The 19277-nt window shown below is 40.4% G+C and overlaps 1 protein-coding gene across 1 annotated transcript in view; it reads right to left on the reverse strand.

The window, feature by feature from the left end:
- Window positions 1–19277, reverse strand: part of LOC134087373 (ribonuclease inhibitor-like) — a 43489-nt gene that overhangs the window by 12233 nt on the left and 11979 nt on the right. The window contains exon 4 of the mRNA XM_062540823.1: window positions 8810–8983. Within this exon, the coding sequence (XP_062396807.1) occupies window positions 8810–8983 (174 nt within the window). The remainder of the gene's footprint in view (window positions 1–8809; window positions 8984–19277) is intronic.

Raw genomic sequence — 19277 nt, forward strand, 5'->3', positions numbered from 1 at the left:
GTGGGATCCGCTTGGGCATGCTGTACGTGCCAGAGTCACCAACAAAACCAGGTTGGCTGACTTACAACAGATCCTTATCGAGGAATGGAATGCCATCCCACAGCAGAATGTAGCCAGGTTGGTGACCAGCATGAGAAGAAGGTGCCAAGCTGTTGTGGCTGCATATGGATCCTCTACACGCTACTGAGGACCCTGACACTGAGTATAAAATGAACAAATGTATGCCTAACATGTTTTGTTTTCCTCATTTCTGTGGGAGAGTGCAATCGTCAATGCTTGAAGTAACAAAGGTGAATTCCAATAGCATAACAGGCCATTTTGGCACATTTTTCGTTGGCACTACTTACACGTTTGCTTGTGTTGCTCATTCCATGATTTCCTTATGCTTACAAGCTATACCTCATTGTAAAGGTGACAAATCAACGATAAAAATGATGTGAAACACTTTACTGGTTGGTATTACTAAAAGGGAGATATAATGGGCCAAAGTCAAGTTTCCTTACTTTTTGTGAGCAGTTTATATAAATTAGGGCTGGGCAACGATTAAACATTTTAATCGCGATTAATCACATGATTTCCCTGATTAATCATGATTAATCACATTATTATACGCAAAACTCAATAATGAATTCAAAAGTAATATATAGCACATTTTTTTTAAATGTGCTGCCATATGAACGCCAGTGCCATAGCATTTTTTCTGCAAACATTTAACATCAGCATTTTGTTTATACAGTAGCAGCTAAATAAATCATTTAGTGTAAATCTCAACTTACACAATGTAATCAAATAAACAAATACAAATGTAAACAAATACAAATGTAAAGCTTATTGTACACACACTTTTTTGGTAAAGCCTTTAACAGTGTGTGTAGTCAGATATTTCCATAATACTTGTTGTAATAAGCCTAGCCTAGTGTAATGTCAAAATAATTTTTTTATTGAGGCCTATAGGGGTGGGTGATATGGGCAAAAAATAATATCTCGATATTTTTGGTGATTTTGACGATAACGATAATTAGTCGATATCCTTTAAATTTGTTTTATTTTTTAAAGTCTGAGTTACTTTACAGCTCATTATTTCTGAGTTGCAACATTACTTTTATAATCAATTACCAACCTGTGACGTTTTAAATAAATCAACCAATGCTTGTCACGCTGACATTTGTAATTCTGCCCCCACTTGTGTGTGTGGTAGCCTAATGATGAAGTCTAACCAGCTACATTAGAATAAATGGATATAGGGCTAACAGTTTCCCAAGGGAAACTCTGATGCTGAAATTCTTTTCAAACTTTTACTGTAAAACTAAGCAGAACAACAGAGTACATTTCAGTTATTTCCTTCCATGTTTTGTTAGACTGCAGCCAGTCACGTAGGCTATCATTCCAAGTTAATAGAAACGAATGCGTTAGCTTATGGCTAATGTCTATGAGAAATCCAATAGAAATGCTAACGGTTAGCATAATCGATAAAATTAGATATTTAGAGCAAACTTCAATCCATTTACAGCTTGGGCTACATAGGAAGATGTCTTTGTTTAAAACTGAATATTAAAATAATCAAGGCTTATGTTTTCTTTCCATACAACAACGTTACAAAAACGACTGTTTAACTTCACCAATGCCACTTGAACAAAGTAGCCGCAAAACCAGCGCAAAACATAAACATTAGGCGTGCGTGTGACAACGTGCACCCGGAACATGTGACTTGCTCTTGCACTGCTGCAGCCAGTGGCTTCTCTCACTTCTGTTGCACATCTCCTGATTTCGTGAATGTAAGCTATGGAATTTCAATGCGTGATGAGACGCCTGTGACCAGCCTGTGAGCAACAGACTTTTACAGTATAAAATAAATAATAAAAACTGCGTTAATGTGCGATAAAATAATTATCTGCGTCAATTGAATGATGAGTTAACGTGATATTAACGTGTTAACGTGCCCAGCCCTAATATAAATATGTGTGTCAAATTGTGTGTATAAATAATGTGTGCACAGAGAAGTGTGTGTGGTAAAAATAGCAGGGGGAATGTTTTTACTCCTGACTTCACCAGTCTACTTCAGAGAACAGAGGTCACATCCATAACCATAAGTTCTCTTTCAGTCAAGTTCACTCAACGATACCCAATGGGAGCACATCTACCACAGTGTCTCACTGGTGACTGTGGACAAGTGCTCACCTCACCAGATTCATCAAGGGTGCTGAATGCACAAGGTCTAGAGTATTAACCGACTACATAGCACAATTGACATACACTGCACAGGCAAACTATAGCTACATACACATCTGACTGTAGCACACACACACACACACACACACACACACACACACACACACACAGTTCAGGAGCAGCAGCTCACTGGCTGGGGACTGGTTTTGATGGAGCACAGCAGAGAGTGCACTACCACAAGGTTCCAGTACTCACATGGGAGACTGTTCTGAGCGCCCAAACACAGTGGTGAATGCAGGCCTGTACATAACATAAGGAGAGTACTGACGAGTCTTCATATCCAGTCGTGGCTGATTTGCGTAGTCAGCTCAGAGGAGAGGTGCAGCTGAAGGTGGACAGCTTAGTCACCTATCACCAATGGGTGGAGCATGTGTGGTATATGTGGGCAGTTGGCCACCTGAGTGTGTGGGATAAGATCAGAGTCTATTTGTGGGGCTCCCAGACATGGGGATAGATATCACCTCCAGTGGGAGAGGTGCTGTACACTAGATATCACCTCCACTAGCCAGTGGGAGAGGTGCTGTATAGATATAACACCTCCTCTAGCCAGTGGGAGAGGTGCTGTACACTAGATATCACCTCCACTAGCCAGTGGGAGAGGTGCTGTACACTAGATATCACCTCCTCTAGCCAGTGGAAAAGGTGTTGTACACTAGATATCACCTCCACTAGCCAGTGGGAGAGATGCTGTACACTATGTCACCTCCACTAGCCAGTGGAAAAGGTGTTGTACACTAGATATCACCTCCACTAGCCAGTGTGAGAGGTGCTGTACACTAGATATCACCTCCTCTAGCCAGTGGGAGAGGTGCTGTACACTAGATATCACCTCCACTAGCCAGTGGGAGAGGTGCTGTACACTAGATATCACCTTTCAGATATCTTTGCTTTGATAGGGCATGGACCACTGCCTAAGCCCCATAGCAGATGAACAACGAGGCTACTCAGTCTTTTTACCATATGCGTTCAAAAGAGTGATATATTTGCACCACAAAAACGTTGTCCAGCTGTCAGTAGCGCGCAGTGATAGGAATCGAGAAAAATAGTGCCAAGTGATAACGAGGTTTGAATTTTTCCTGGACAACGTTTTTGTGGTGCAATATATCACTCTTTTGAACGCATATGGTTTTGAGAAGAAAAACACTTTACTTTCGTGACCCCAGCAACTTGCCGGACTACTTTCTTCAGCATCAAAAACGATCAAAAACCGGCTGGATCTCGGCTCACAGGACGCTGTCGGGGGGTAAGTCAGTGCTGATGCACAACGTTGCTGACAGGGAACCCAAATAACTTTGTGTCTTAAAACCCGAACTATCCCTTTAAGGGCATTTTCACTACCTCTAGTTAGAAGCATTTATCCTGGTCATTGTAAGTGCCATTCACACATGCTACATATTGTTTTTTTCACTGGCTGGGGACTGGTTTTGATGGAGCACAGCAGAGAGTGCACTACCACAAGGTTCCAGTACTCACATGGGAGACTGTTCTGAGCGCCCAAACACAGTGGTGAATGCAGGCCTGTACATAACATAAGGAGAGTACTGACGAGTCTTCATATCCAGTCGTGGCTGATTTGCGTAGTCAGCTCAGAGGAGAGGTGCAGCTGAAGGTGGACAGCTTAGTCACCTATCACCAATGGGTGGAGCATGTGTGGTATATGTGGGCAGTTGGCCACCTGAGTGTGTGGGATAAGATCAGAGTCTATTTGTGGGGCTCCCAGACATGGGGATAGATATCACCTCCAGTGGGAGAGGTGCTGTACACTAGATATCACCTCCACTAGCCAGTGGGAGAGGTGCTGTATAGATATAACACCTCCTCTAGCCAGTGGGAGAGGTGCTGTACACTAGATATCACCTCCACTAGCCAGTGGGAGAGGTGCTGTACACTAGATATCACCTCCTCTAGCCAGTGGAAAAGGTGTTGTACACTAGATATCACCTCCACTAGCCAGTGGGAGAGATGCTGTACACTATGTCACCTCCACTAGCCAGTGGAAAAGGTGTTGTACACTAGATATCACCTCCACTAGCCAGTGTGAGAGGTGCTGTACACTAGATATCACCTCCTCTAGCCAGTGGGAGAGGTGCTGTACACTAGATATCACCTCCACTAGCCAGTGGGAGAGGTGCTGTACACTAGATATCACCTTTCAGATATCTTTGCTTTGATAGGGCATGGACCACTGCCTAAGCCCCATAGCAGATGAACAACGAGGCTACTCAGTCTTTTTACCATATGCGTTCAAAAGAGTGATATATTTGCACCACAAAAACGTTGTCCAGCTGTCAGTAGCGCGCAGTGATAGGAATCGAGAAAAATAGTGCCAAGTGATAACGAGGTTTGAATTTTTCCTGGACAACGTTTTTGTGGTGCAATATATCACTCTTTTGAACGCATATGGTTTTGAGAAGAAAAACACTTTACTTTCGTGACCCCAGCAACTTGCCGGACTACTTTCTTCAGCATCAAAAACGATCAAAAACCGGCTGGATCTCGGCTCACAGGACGCTGTCGGGGGGTAAGTCAGTGCTGATGCACAACGTTGCTGACAGGGAACCCAAATAACTTTGTGTCTTAAAACCCGAACTATCCCTTTAAGGGCATTTTCACTACCTCTAGTTAGAAGCATTTATCCTGGTCATTGTAAGTGCCATTCACACATGCTACATATTGTTTTTTTCAGCACAGTCTAGGCTACCCAGATCTGCCACAATATCATGTATAAATACTTGCATTGATTTGATTTAGATTTTTAAATAATAAAAATTTGAAAAGCGTACTTTACAAATTCTTACACTTTGACGTGTATCTCACCACAGCAAGCTGACAGCTCGACATGACTTGCATGGTTGTGTAGGCCTGACTGTCCTGAAGATGGCAATATGAGAACCATGGTGGAGGTATACTTTGGGGCTGAGCAATTTACTGAAATATGTGGTGTGTGCCTTCCAGAAATAAATGGCAATTTTTATTTAGTGCTGAAAAATGACTTTTTGACACTTTTTGCGCTCCATATTTGTGACACTAGCTGATCTGACCTCCCTTGTTTGTGTGGTACTAGCACACATGACGTGCACAGATGATGATTCTCTATAATATTTTTTACTGCATTGCAATGAACAAAGTAAAGGCAAAAAAGTGTTAATTTGACAAACTAATTGGGATGCAGTATGAGTCTTGAATTGGATACCATACAGGAGTTTGCTAGGATCTCAAAACCGTATTATGAACGTCACTTGCCATAGAGAAACACATGATAACGTTGGATTATGAACATAGGCTATTATGTCACACAAAAACATGGGGTAAGTGGAGCTAAATGAAGTTATTATTTTGCTGTCACTTCGTCTGTTTTATGGCCTAGAATGTTGTGTTTGGTATCTGTGGATAGCTCTAGCTCTCCTCTTTCATTTGATATGCATGCCATATCTTTCTGGTGGCAGCTTCACGAGTAAATCAAACGAGAGTAATGGTAGCCGAAGCTATATGACATTATTATTTGTTTGTCACTTCGTCTGATTTTATGATACGAAATGATCGATGTATTTGATATCAATGGAAAGCTCTGCTTCTCCTCTTTCATTTGATATGCGTGTCATGTCTGTGCGATGCGGGGTCCGCGAGTAATTCAAGCAAGAGTTCTGGATGCGCAGGTGAACACAGAGCAATATAGACTGTAAATATGATATACTTTGATTTAACTTCATGATTTTATTTTATTTTCATAGTTGATCGTACAGACAAGTGTCTAGTCTCGTTGGAAAGCCCCGGTTCTGGTCTTTCATGCAATATAAGTCTCATCTCGCTGTGACTAATAATCGCGGAGCAATGTAACAAAGACAATGTGTGCGTTTTTAGACGCACTTTGCGTCCGTCCGGCTCATAGGGTTAATGCTGTTGAAGGGGGCCTGAGGGGCAGAGCGCCATTTACAGTGGGTACGGGTTGAGAATGCACCTTCTCCCGCGGGACTCCCAAAGAGTCAAGCCGATTTTTTTCGAGGCTAAGGCAATGTACCCAAACAACCACCAGGTGGCAGAAAGTTTCATCCCGCATTTCAAAATGATGAAGACCGCATATCCGTCAATAGTCGACTCCTTAATCTCATTTAATCATTACAATGAAGGTGATGACTGGCGAAATTATTCAAACGACGTTTCAATGAACCATTGTTGAAATGAATGACGCGTTTCGTTATAAGAAATATATAGGTAATAGTTAGTCTTCTTCCGTATTGAACAGATAGGCTACGGGACACTCTTTGTTCCGTATTTTAAGGAACTACTCAATGCACACACCTAAAATGAAAAACACACAAAGAAATCGCTAAACATATAGCCGACAACCAAATGACACTTTAATGCAGCGTTTCTCAAACTATGGTCCGCGAAACGTGGAGTGAAATTAGGTCCGGTGATCTGATAATTTGCTGCGCAATTGACCAAGCAACCGCGGACCGACAGAAAAAGAAAGCAAACGTTGCTGCTATCGGGAGGAAATGCTTGCTAATTTGATGTGTTTAAACATAGAGCCATACAATTAGGTGTGTCTGTTATTATGATAATTTTCGAGCATAATAGCTCAGTGACAGGTGTTAATAGCCTTGCCATAAGCACTGCTGTGGAATGCAGGTGCTTCTTTTATTATGCGGTTAGAGCATAAGCGCTTACTGATATAGACTATAACTCAGGGACAGGTGCAAAACCACCAACTGGGATGGATCGAAGGGCAAGCAAGTACTGCCACACAACGTGAAGGCCTTTGTCTTGTCAACACTAAACAGAAAGTTTCCTACGATGGGGAGAGGTGGCCGCAAGGACTGCATCGATAAGATCAACGAATGCCTTCGCAAGCCCCGAAACCCCGGTGATACATTTTCTTTCCTTTAATTCAATAAAAAAATGTTTATCTGAAGAACTTTTCCGAGGTTGTCTTGTCTACCAAATCCTAAACTTAAATAGCGTAAACATTTTATCTTATGAAAAAACTTAGGGGGAACAGTTAGGCAGCCCTTTCTCCATATCGTAGTAGGCCTATAGGCAATTTATTAGAGGGGTCAAAAAAACTCATACAGTAGGCTAGCCTGCTACTTTTTCCAGACTAAATGTGTCACTTACCACGAATTCACATAGGCTATTAACTTTTCTTTTCAGCAGACATCGCAAACATAAAAAAAATCGCAAAACAGAAAATCTTTCATTTTTTAATAAAACGACAACTTTTCTCTTGATGAGTTCCGGAGAGGTTCTTCGAGTGGGTTTCGAACCCCGATCGCTGGCGTACCTTGCACATGCTCCAACCAGTTGCGCCACAGCTCGATTGTTAACACCGCCATGCTTTATTCGCGCCATGGACTTGAAACGGCGATCAAAAGTTCTGACATGTTAAACTGACGTTAGTTATTAATTCACCACATTATAAAATGCTGTCATATAGCTTGACGCCCAGCAGCCTATGGTAGTCTATGCCTATCTCTGAATCAACATGAACATGTGATACATACGTTGCTAGAAACTTATATTGCGGAGCTAGGCCTCCTAGTCGATGGTTACAATGAATCACCCTCACTGCCCTATCGCATATCTGACCATCCATTGTTACAATGTTACAAAATGCGCGATCTTCTCCATGCATGTAGCCTACGGTTATAAGTAAAGTGACAAGCATAGGCATGTATTAAAGAGATTTCTGTTAAATACATTTTATTTTCAGTCGTCAAAAGTGGTGGGGACAAAATCTGTGATAACAAGTGCTGGGTAGGCTACATGTAGGCTACCCAGCGTCGCCGGTTAAAATGAACATGCCTCCGTTTTAAAATAGCCTATACACATTTCTAAGTATTCCTAGCATGTAAATGTAGCCAAAATGTCCATCTTGTCCATCTCTTTCGTCTTCGCCTTGACATTGACAATAATAGCCTATCCACGGAAATGCAGTCTTGTAACCGTAGCCTAATGAATTCATGAATTAATCTAAGGTTGCCTTTCGAGTAGCCTATTTCAGGTTGAATTGAAGGCTATTTCCTTCTGATAGGCCTATAGGTTTCTAAAACCATTTTCATTCATTTCAACAATGGTTTATTGAAACGTCGTTTGATTAATTTCGCCAGTCATCACTTTCATTTTAATGATTAAATGAGACGGATATGCGGAGCATTTCTCTCCCTCTCCATTGACCAAAACGTTGCTCTGGCATCTCTGCTGGACTGACTGAGTTATAGGCTACGTCGAGTGAGAGAGCTGTGAGGTAGGCTGTAAACATTCGAAAACTCTGCAAGTGCAATCTAACATGCCGAGCGTCATGTCTCTTTTCTCCGCTTGTCACCAGCGCGGTGTCCTCGGGTTTTTCCATGAGCCGAGCACTGGAAACAACTTTTTCAAAAATCACTATCAAATTTACTGACAGCAACTCAGTGCTTGATGTTGTGAAACTCACTCTAGATTAGGCAGAGAGATAAGAAGGGTTTACAGTAATGTCAACCGATTTCATGTGACTGAGCAAAAATGTGTGTTTTTGTGTGAGAAAAGGAGTAAAACAAATCACTGAGAGCAATTCAGTATTTGGTCTTGTGATACTCACTGTAGTTCCTCCAGTTTACAGTTGGGATCATCCAGAAGAGAAGAAAGATGCTTCACTCCTGAGTCTCCTGCCTTATTCCCACTCAGCCACAGCTCTCTCATGTGTGAGGGGTTTGATTTCAGTGCTGATGCAAGAGCTCTGAAGTCTTCCTCTCCAATACTGCACTTATCCAGGCTGTAGAGAGAAGAAGAAATACTTCATATTAGTTTCCACAACAATCAAATGGTACTCTAATTATCTGTTAAATTAGGTTGTGTGGACAAATACTATGTGCACATGGATGGATGTGGATGAGACTTAACAGTAACACGTGAATGACTGTTGAGTGGTTCGTGTACGTGTGTGTGTGTGTGTGTGTGTGTGTGTGTGTGTGTGCCTGTATGACAATCACATTTGACTGTGCAAAATAATATCTAAATATGTGTGTCAAATTGTGTGTATAAATAATGTGTGCACGGAGCAGTGTCTGTGGTAAAAGGACCAGGGGAAATGTTTTAACTCCTGACTTCACCTTCTCCTTCAGAGAACAGAGGTCACATCCATAACCATAAGTTCTCTTTGAGTCGAGTTCACTCAACGATACCCAATGGGAACACATCTACCACAGTGCCTCATTGGTGATGGTGACTATGGACAAGTGCTCACCAGGGCTGCCAGTCTCACGCTTTGAGCGTGAGAGTCACGCAATTTGACCCATTCTCACACCACACGCCATACTTGACATTTCTCACGCAAAATATTTCCCCATTCAGTGCACTATATGTATTTATTTCTCATGATGATAAACTTTGGTCTAGTGATGCACCGATGTTGAAATAGTGGCCGATACCGATAACCGATGTTACAGTTTTTTACGATTGTTTACACACTAAAATATTTTTTTTCGCACAATTAGCAAAATTTTACTCCAAGGAGCAAAACACCTCCACAGATTTGCACAACATTACACACAATGTCTGCTTCACCCTTTTTGCAAAACTTTACACACAGTGATTTGTGAAACTCTACACACATTTCCACACCTTAGACACAGATAAGGATTGTGAGGTTACTTCCTTGTCATTACAAAGCCCCGGATTGCCAATGACTACACTAATGAACGAATTGGATAATCACATCCACCAGGTGTGTAAGCACACATGTGCAAAATTGAACACGCAGCACTCAGGTGTGCTATACAGTCTTGTTGCTTTTGCAGTAGCCTAGTTGCTCTTCAGAGTCAAAGTGTATGTACTTTATGCAGTAGTTTTTGTTTGTCTACAGATTTTATTTGTTCAATTGATTTCATTGTTGGTTGATTACTGTAACTGATTATAGTTAGAAATACTGTAAGTATTGAAAGAAATACTTGAAATATTCAGTCTACAGCAGTCTTCAGTGTTGTACAGTGCAAGTGCAAGTTTATAGACCTATTTATGTACACTTTCCCTATGTCGAACTAATCATGAAGAATGTTGTGGGGTTGTCACTATTTTTTGGACATCTAAATGATCCCTTACATAACAATGTCTGGGCAAAAATCTAGCACATGCTATCTCCTAATTTTTCTTTTTACAAATGTGTTTTGCATTTATCACTGCAGTGTGAAACTGGCTGCAATAGTGTCTGATCATTGATGACTGTGTTTGTTAAATGACAACTAATAGCATTTTTACAAATATGTGTATATGTTTTGAATGAAGTGTGTATGTTTTGACTGAAGTGTGTTTGTTTTGACTGAAGTGTTTCATTTTGCAAAGAATCTAGGAATTATGCAAACTGAGTGTGGCGCCTGTGCACCTGTGCTTAAATTTTGTTAAAAAGAACTCGGTTTGAAAAATTGTGTGTAAGCAATTGAAAAAAACGGTAATATTGCTGTTTATGGCCGATACCGATATTTACCGATGTCGATATATAGAAAACACATTTTTAGATAATCAAATAAATCATGAATCCTCAATAAATCTTTTTTTTTTTTTTTTTTTTTTACTTTTGTATTTATTTTCAGAAATAGAATTTTGCACATAACATCTATTTTAAATAACTTTATTGAGAATATCTAAGTCATCTAAGTCCAAGTCACATGTATTCTGTGAACATTATAGGCCTACAACAGTTCAAAATGTTAAAGTAGGCCTAGTAGTAGTCCTTAAATGGTCAAAGCTAAGCCAGAACGAACTGGAACGTTTAAATTTTAAGCAGGCTCGCCTGCAGGTGTGCGTACCATCAGGCTACTGACAAAAGATAATTTCTCTTGTGTGTATTCACACCAAATTGGCCTACGATAACTCCCCAACTCTGTATCCCATTACCTACATGTCAGTAGGCTATTTACATTTTTGTGTGAAGTTAGTGAACACGTTATCAATTTAATGCAGAACTATGCACGCGCGCACATTTTGTTTGAGCAGGAGAAAGAATACCATGCACGCAGGCACGCAATTAGGCTGTTGTTTACTTTTACTCGGCCATCTATTTGGTTATCATGTTAGGCTAATTCACTAACTCAAGACTCGTCATGGATAAAACACGTTTTTTGAAACAACGAAAACAAAGGATGGAAGCACCAAAGATAGGAGTCATTTCAGTTGGAACAAGGTAGACAACGTTAAGCTTACGTTTCACAAAACTAAAGGTAACGTTAACGTTAGCCTTTATAGGGCTGTATAAAGTCCTTGTCCTTGTCAGGCAGAAAGCTACTATGTGGGCTACTTTTGGCTGACCAATGCACGAACCTAAAACCGGAAAAAAAGGACAAATATTGTCAACGCAGAACGTTTCCTTGCGGGCGGATAGTGTGCGTGTGTGTGTGTGTGTCGGTGCGAGCTGAGTCAGTAGCCTATGTAACCAAGTTAGAAACATTGTGGTTGCAATGTCCCATTTAGGGATGTGACTTTTTGCCAAAAACACAATTCGAAAATCGATGACAACTATTCGAATATTAATCGAAAATCGACGTAGGCCTACTAGCCTACAAACACGATGACCGAAAGGCATGTTCAAAAAGAGCTCTGTTAAAGGCCGATGGTGTTCTTTGATAAACAGCCTTTAATTTATGAAAGAACACCGTCGGCCTTAACAGATCACTTTTTGATCATGCCTTCCTTAAAAAAATGATTACACTAAGATCTCAATTCTAACAATGCATGACCAACCACATAGGATAGCTTATGCGGCCGCGCTGTCAGCTGTGCATGCCTGACAGCAGAAGAGTGACATTTTTACACCGGGAGCATGGTGGATTCAGCGAGAGTTGCTGCATTCCCTGCAGCGTGTTAGAGATGGAACATACAGTGACATAGGGCGCTTTACCTACACCTAATACTTCCTCCGATCATCACTAACAAGTGTGGAATTTTTTCGCGATTGCGTTCACATAGCACCTGCGGTAGGCAACTAGCCTACTAGGTCAGCAACAGGAAAAGTTCCGGTAGGCTAGTAGATATATTATACGGACATATGAAAAGTCTGTGAACCTTACGGAAATTATACACGCCTGTCGGAATGTAAACGAAGTCTAATGCAGAACTTTTACTCGTAGCCTATCGGTCTCTGGATTATTCCTATGGATTATTCACGCCATGCTTTCTTCTTCTTCTGTTATTTTAGAATACAACAGTAGGTCTACTCACCAGCGCACCTTCAGGTTGAATAAAGCGTTACATTAAATAGCCTGTTTGCGTCTTCATTTCTGTTCCATGTTTTTCCCCACCCTTAATTGAGATATGGCAAATAATGGTATTTGAATTAACTATTTGATATTCGAACGTAGATCGAATATTCGAAAAATCGAAATTCGGGTCTCATCCCTAGTCCCATTGCCAACCAACTAAGTTGCTAACAGTTAGCGTTAGCAACTAAGGGTTTTGGAAAAGGATTCAGACACTTTGAAGAACGACCAGACAGACGACATCTCTGCTTCCCCACCAAAGGCACTGACTTGAATTTTTGAGTTTTTACTGCCTCCAGCACTTGCTTCAGTAACGTGTAAATTTAAAAACAAAAACAAAAACAAAACAAAAAAAAACACCAGGCCCTGCCCCCACACTCACATCTAAGCCTACGCACATGCCAAATACACAGGAATAATTATCGGCCTGTTCACATCGGCCCTATTCTGACATCGGACCGATACCGATGTGTTGAAAAATGACCATATCGGCGGCCGATATATCGTGCATCACTACTTTGGTCCTTCCCTTGCTGTGGTTCGAGCAACTCTGATTGACTGACCGCAATTACCAATCCATCAGTCCTTTGTGCCTAAATCTAACCAACCACGGAAGGCATCACGCAATATAAACAAACCAGGCAGAAGGCGGGTCTTGGCATCTCTAACTTATCTTTCACACACAACAGCGCCGAATCCGAAAATTAGATTAAAAACAACTGTGTTGGTACACTTATTACTCTTTGATACAGTGACATAAACCCATAACAAGGTTACAAGACAATGACCCCTTGACTGGAGCTAAGAATGGTTTGTATATAAAATCTTTCATGACCAGATTTACCCCATCCAGCAGGTCTCAGGTCAGCCCTTTGCCTCTGATGAAAAATGTAGGCAAATTGGCAAAGACAAAGTTTTTGTAAAGCACTCAGTATTACAATGTAACAACTATATGTAGGTACCCACAAATACATAATGCAAGTACAATGATAGTACCTGATAGTACATGTTGTTACACAGGTTGTACCACTGTACCTAATTAGGTAGGTACACTGTAACAGCGACACCTTAAACTAAAGTGTTAACAAAAAAGCTATAGGCCTTTTGTTTCTACAATTTAAGCTAACTTCTATGTGAATTCGTGATTCAGCATTGAGAAACACATTTTAACGTGTTGAGGAGACAGAGCTGAAGCCCACTGGTTAGAGCTTTGGCCCCTACGCCTAAGAGCTGCTGGTTCGATCCCCGACCTGTTTATGGCAGAAGTTCTTTTGAGCAAGGCATCAATAAAGTATATTCTATTCTATTCTTTTCTATTCACACAACTACACGCACGCTGGCGAATTCGAACATTCTGAAACGCGCATATGCGATGAAACATGATTGCGCATTCTTCCACGAGTTGCATGTAAACAACAAACAGCCAGCCTACAGCCTATGCAGGGGGCAGAGAGAGAGGGTGAGGCATACACGCCCTACGTACATAAATAGGCTACGACGAATTTCAGCTGAAAATATTTTTTACACACGTAGGCCTCAGTGGCGGTTGCTGCTCATTGGAATAGGGGAAGCTCTGATAAAAATGGTCAACTATTAAATTAATGGTAACACTTTATATTAAGACACACATATTCACCATTAGTTAGCTGCTTACTAACATGTGTATTAGTAGCATATTAGCCATTTGTTAGTCATTATAAGTAATTAAATAATACCTTATTCTGCAAGACCTTATTCTACCCTTACTAGACTCTTAATTAAGAATTCCCCCTATGTAAACTCCTAATTACCCCTTATTCATACTTATTAAGTAAGTTGTTGCATATGAATTATGACTTAAATATGCATGGCTCAGTATGGGGCTTGTAAGGTGGTACCACAAGAACAGTTATTCACCCCTGATAATACTTATCAAAGATGGTCTATTCAAATTGAACTAGACACTAAACCACAAGTGCTAATAGTGTACAAATAATTAATAATTAAGTCTTTGTAATGCCAAATATGTTCCCTATTCTAAAGTTGGATCTTTGTTCACAATTAATTCACAATTAATTTGACATTGTACTGTGTCACACTAAAGGAGAACTCTGGTGTGATCCAATCCAAGAGTAAAGTGCTGTCCGTAGGGGAAAGAACAGAACATTTTATACAACATAGACCAAATAGGAAACCAACAACTAACACTAACTGAATGGGGCATGGGTAAATAAAACTGATAGTGAGTCTCTGTTAGTGTTAGCTGCCTGTTAACTATAGGTCTTTGTTGAATCAAATTTTCTCATTCTGAGTCTGTGACCTCAAACAGCAGAGCTATAGATTGATTCACAACGGATGTCTGTTTTACCATGTGACCCTATACTTTAAAAAAAAATGTTTTGAGGTTGAGACTTTTGATTACTCAGGAGCCAAGAAAGTTAGCATACAAATCTATCCAGGTTTGCCTTTCTCACTATCTCCTATTCAGTATGAAAGAGATATTCTTTTTATTTGTGCTAACTTGGCTGTCTGCTTGTTGTGTAGCCTACTGCGTGCTGTAATACAGTTAATAAGTGTGAATAGGAGGCAACTTTAGTTTAGGGAACACATGGGGGTTAATAAGTGCCAAATTAATTGTGAATTAGATGTGAACAATGACCCAACTTCAGAATAGGGAACATATTTGGCATTACAAAGACTTAATTATGAGTTATTTGTACACTATTAGCACTGGTGGTTTAGTGTCTAATTCCATTCAAATAGACCATCTTTGATAAGTATTATTAGGGGTGAATAACTGTTCTTTTGGTACTACCACCTTACAAGCCCCATACTGAGTCATGCATATTTAGGTCATAATTCATATGGAACAACTTATTTAACTAGATGCACCGCATAGCGGTACACAATATGACCGCCGCTCAGTTCTGCACATTCTCTCCAAAACGAATTACGCTTGTCAACTTTCCTGTATCTCCGATTTGTGCAATATACTGTATGTATATATCTCCTTCTCTTGCAGCTCATGTGTATATGAGTGTGTGCATGTGTGACTTTGCTTGTATAAAGATGTGTGTGTGTCTGTCTGAGTGTGTGTGAATGTGCATGTGTGCGCGTGTGTGTGTGTAATCCGTGGAAGTGTGTTTATCTGTGCGTGTGAATCTGTTGATATGTGGGTGTGTGAACTTGGTTACTGAGCCCCCTGCCGGCTCAACATAAAAATGGAAATCGGTTTTGCCAATAGCCTACTCACTTTAATGGAATTTAACAGTTACGCCATTTTGACAGTAACGTCAACAATATATAGAAGACATCACAACCTGCAAAAAGTAATTTCAGGGAGGTATCTAAAAATACTTTAACCTACTGAGATACTGAAATACAGATGAATAGCCTCTGTTTGTTCAATAATGTCTAGTCAGTATACCAAATAAGAGAGGCCTATAGATAGAAACTGTGGTAATAAAATATGAAGATTTTGGTAGTTTGGGCTTTTCGTGTATCCTTCTATTGTAGCCATTTAGCCATCTAGGCCTGAATTATATGCCAATGAAATTACATTTGTTAAACTCACCTCAATAAATATTTTGCAATCATTTAATCTACCATGGGCAATGCTAAAATTACTGTTACAAACCAGCGGCAGAGTTGGCGGTCCAACGCGGGTACCCACCAGTGGCCCGCTGGAGTTTTGCTCATCAGTTCTCTGGCGGTCCACCGGCGGCTCAGAAGTGGCTCCAGATAAAGGGCCACCCTTTTGCCGCTTACTACCCAGCAGCTTCTAATTGGCCTTATTTATGGCCATAATAATGAAAATGATGTACTAAAATAGCAATAATACATTATAACACTTTCCATTTGCCCTCAATCAGAACAATTTACAATTATTTACAGGGCTTACCAAAGTTACCAAATTTACTAAGGTGAAGACAGTGCCTGCTGATGAGAAACCTATAAATGTATTCTGTAATTTAATAATCCAATATAAAAACATTTATCCTCAGCAACTATCACACAGACTCACCACACATAGTATTAGGTTCAATACATTTTGTTTATTTATTTATTTTACATGCTTTTGTTTATTTATTTTACATGCTCATTTACATGCTTTATTTATTGTACATGCTTAAACAATTTATTAAAATTATTTTTAATAATGATATTATGCAACACACTCTTCAGATGTAAGGACTTAAAAGCCACCTTTCCTGCTGCACCAGTCTAATTAATTTGGAGCGCCAGGGACCTCCTCAAAGCCCGGCCCAGCATCCTCTTAAACAGCATCTTTGGTGGTGTTTCCTCCCAAAATAGCAAAATTGAGCTGAATTTACTACCTTTTCACTACCATCAACATGTTTTCTACTAGCCTACAAAAGCAAAAGGTGAAGAGTAATGTAATGCAATACCTTTCCAAAACACAACAACACAGAACAACAGGATTTAACAATGAACAAAGCTACTGGCATTTGAACAGGGGTGTGTAGGCTGTCAATAGGCACTGTATTTACCGGCATGGCTGGAGTTGATGAAGCTTGCTGGGTGGTGGTGCTGGCAAAGGTGTAGTGGTCTGACTGGCAAAGTCTGTTGAACAGATTGGTTTAGTGAGATGATTATTGCAATGGTATGACACCTGGCACATGCTAACTAGCGCCTAAAGTACAAACACTTCTAAAGAATATTTCCACTTAATTTTCAGACAAACCAAGCAATGGACCACATGTATAGACTCTACAAATATTAACCATGATATCATTTTTTTTATTTAAATGACTTGAAAGAGATCGTCAGGTATAAATGCACCATACAGTAGTGGCCAGTTAATTCATTCAGATGCTGTTACATGCTAACTAGCGCCTAGAGTACAAACACTTCCAAAGGATATTTCTACTTAATTCTCAGACAAACCAGGCTAGGGACCACATGTACAGACTCTATAAATACTAACCATGATGTCAGTTTTTTATTCAAATAACTTGAAAGAGATCGTCAGGTATAAATGCACCATGCTAGTGGCCAGTTCATTCATTCACATGCTGTTACATGCTAACTGGTGCCTAGAGTACAAACACTACTAAAGGATATTTCCACTTAATTTTCAGACAAACCAAGCTAGGGACCACATGTACAGACTCTATAAATACTAACCATGAGGTCCGGTCTTTATTTAAATTACTTGAAAGAGATCGTCATGTATAATGCACCATGCCAGTTCATTAATTCAGATGCTGTTACATGCTAACTAGCGCCTAAAGTAAACACTTCTAAAGGATATTTCCACTTAATTTTCGGGCAAACCAAGCTAGGGACCACATGTACAGACTCTATAAATACATTTTGGAAACAGGTGTTCGCTTTAAATACAGTTTTTAAAATGAAAATAGTAGAGATATAGAGAAGAGATGTTTTACTTACCTAGTCCTAAGCCTGCGACTGGTGGTTTGAGTAGGCCTACTGACATTGTAGGCTATTCGCATCTGCTCGGAGGAGTTTGCTTGATTACGTTTCTAAACGTAAAGACATTTACCAACTTCTTTATAAGTCTGACGGTTACACAGTTACGTGCAAGAACAACAAGTCACGTAAGAGATGAAATCGTTTAGCTTACTGCAACATGAGAAATCAAGTAGTGTGAAACTAGCGACAGTAACGAAAATTCCAATATGGCCGCCATTCGGAACTGAGAAATCACAACTCCATCTTCTTCGTTTGTCTTCTCTCTGATCTGACCTATCATTCACTCAGCAGCGCCAGCGCCACACACCAGTGGCAGCAGGCTGCAGTGTTTTAACGTTGTTGCATTAGTTCTGCTTTTGACGTTCTCGTATAAAATCGTAATAAATACATAATTGTTTTATTTGGTAACCACAGGGTAGCCACTGGGGTGGCCAGTGACACAGCTACATGGGGCACGGGCCATCCAAGGCTTCAGTGTAGAACAGCCCCTTGAGGGACCATTCACTAAATGCACACATAAATACATTTATTATAGCCCCCCATGGATGAAATTCCACAAAACTTGGCATACTCCCAGAGGGTGTCAGGTTAATCACACACATGAAAGTTGGTGCAGTTCATAGCATCTCATCTGAAGATAGGGGCAATTAAAGCAATATTACATTACATTTTCAATTTTTACCATGGGGGTGCAAATCACAAATGACTGGTTATAAGCTAAGTTGATGCAAGCTCTTGAGACCAACATACCATAAAAAATTTGTCATCCTCGGTGCCACGGTTCAGGCAGTTATGTAGGAAAAACTGCAATTTTTGGGCTTCGGGCAGGGGCCGCGCGGGGGGGGAGTGACCCCCGGGGACGAAACGAAATTTTTCCGTACAAGTCTACTGGGGCTACATGCCCACCAAGTTTCATGTGCCCCGGTGTTACGGTGTCCTGGGAATCGTTGACCAAAATTCAGAACCGATGACGAAAAAAAAAAAATAAAAAAAACTTTGACAACAACTATATGACCGCTTCGCTATGCTAGCGGCGGTCATAATAATCTGAGCAGACGCAATAGGGCCTTGCACCTACGGTGCAGCCGCTGCTACAGCGGCCGCACCTCGGTGCTCGGGCCCTAATAAGCAGATTAGATTGCTTGGTGAATTCATTATGGGTAGCCTAGTAAAACATCTTTCCATTACAGAGAAATAAGATATAAGCTAATGTACCAAAATTTTAACATTTACCAGTATTTTGATTGCAGGCTCCTTATTTAATAACTTGGCCTGTTCAAATTTTTTTTTGCCAATAGATCTTCGTCAATACATGATACAGGCAGCCTTCCATTTATGTTAAAGTAGGAATGTTTAATAGCCTAGCCTACTACTAGGAAAGAC

The sequence above is a fragment of the Sardina pilchardus genome, chromosome 7 (genome assembly GCF_963854185.1).
Source record: "Sardina pilchardus chromosome 7, fSarPil1.1, whole genome shotgun sequence".
NCBI lineage: Eukaryota > Metazoa > Chordata > Actinopteri > Clupeiformes > Clupeidae > Sardina > Sardina pilchardus.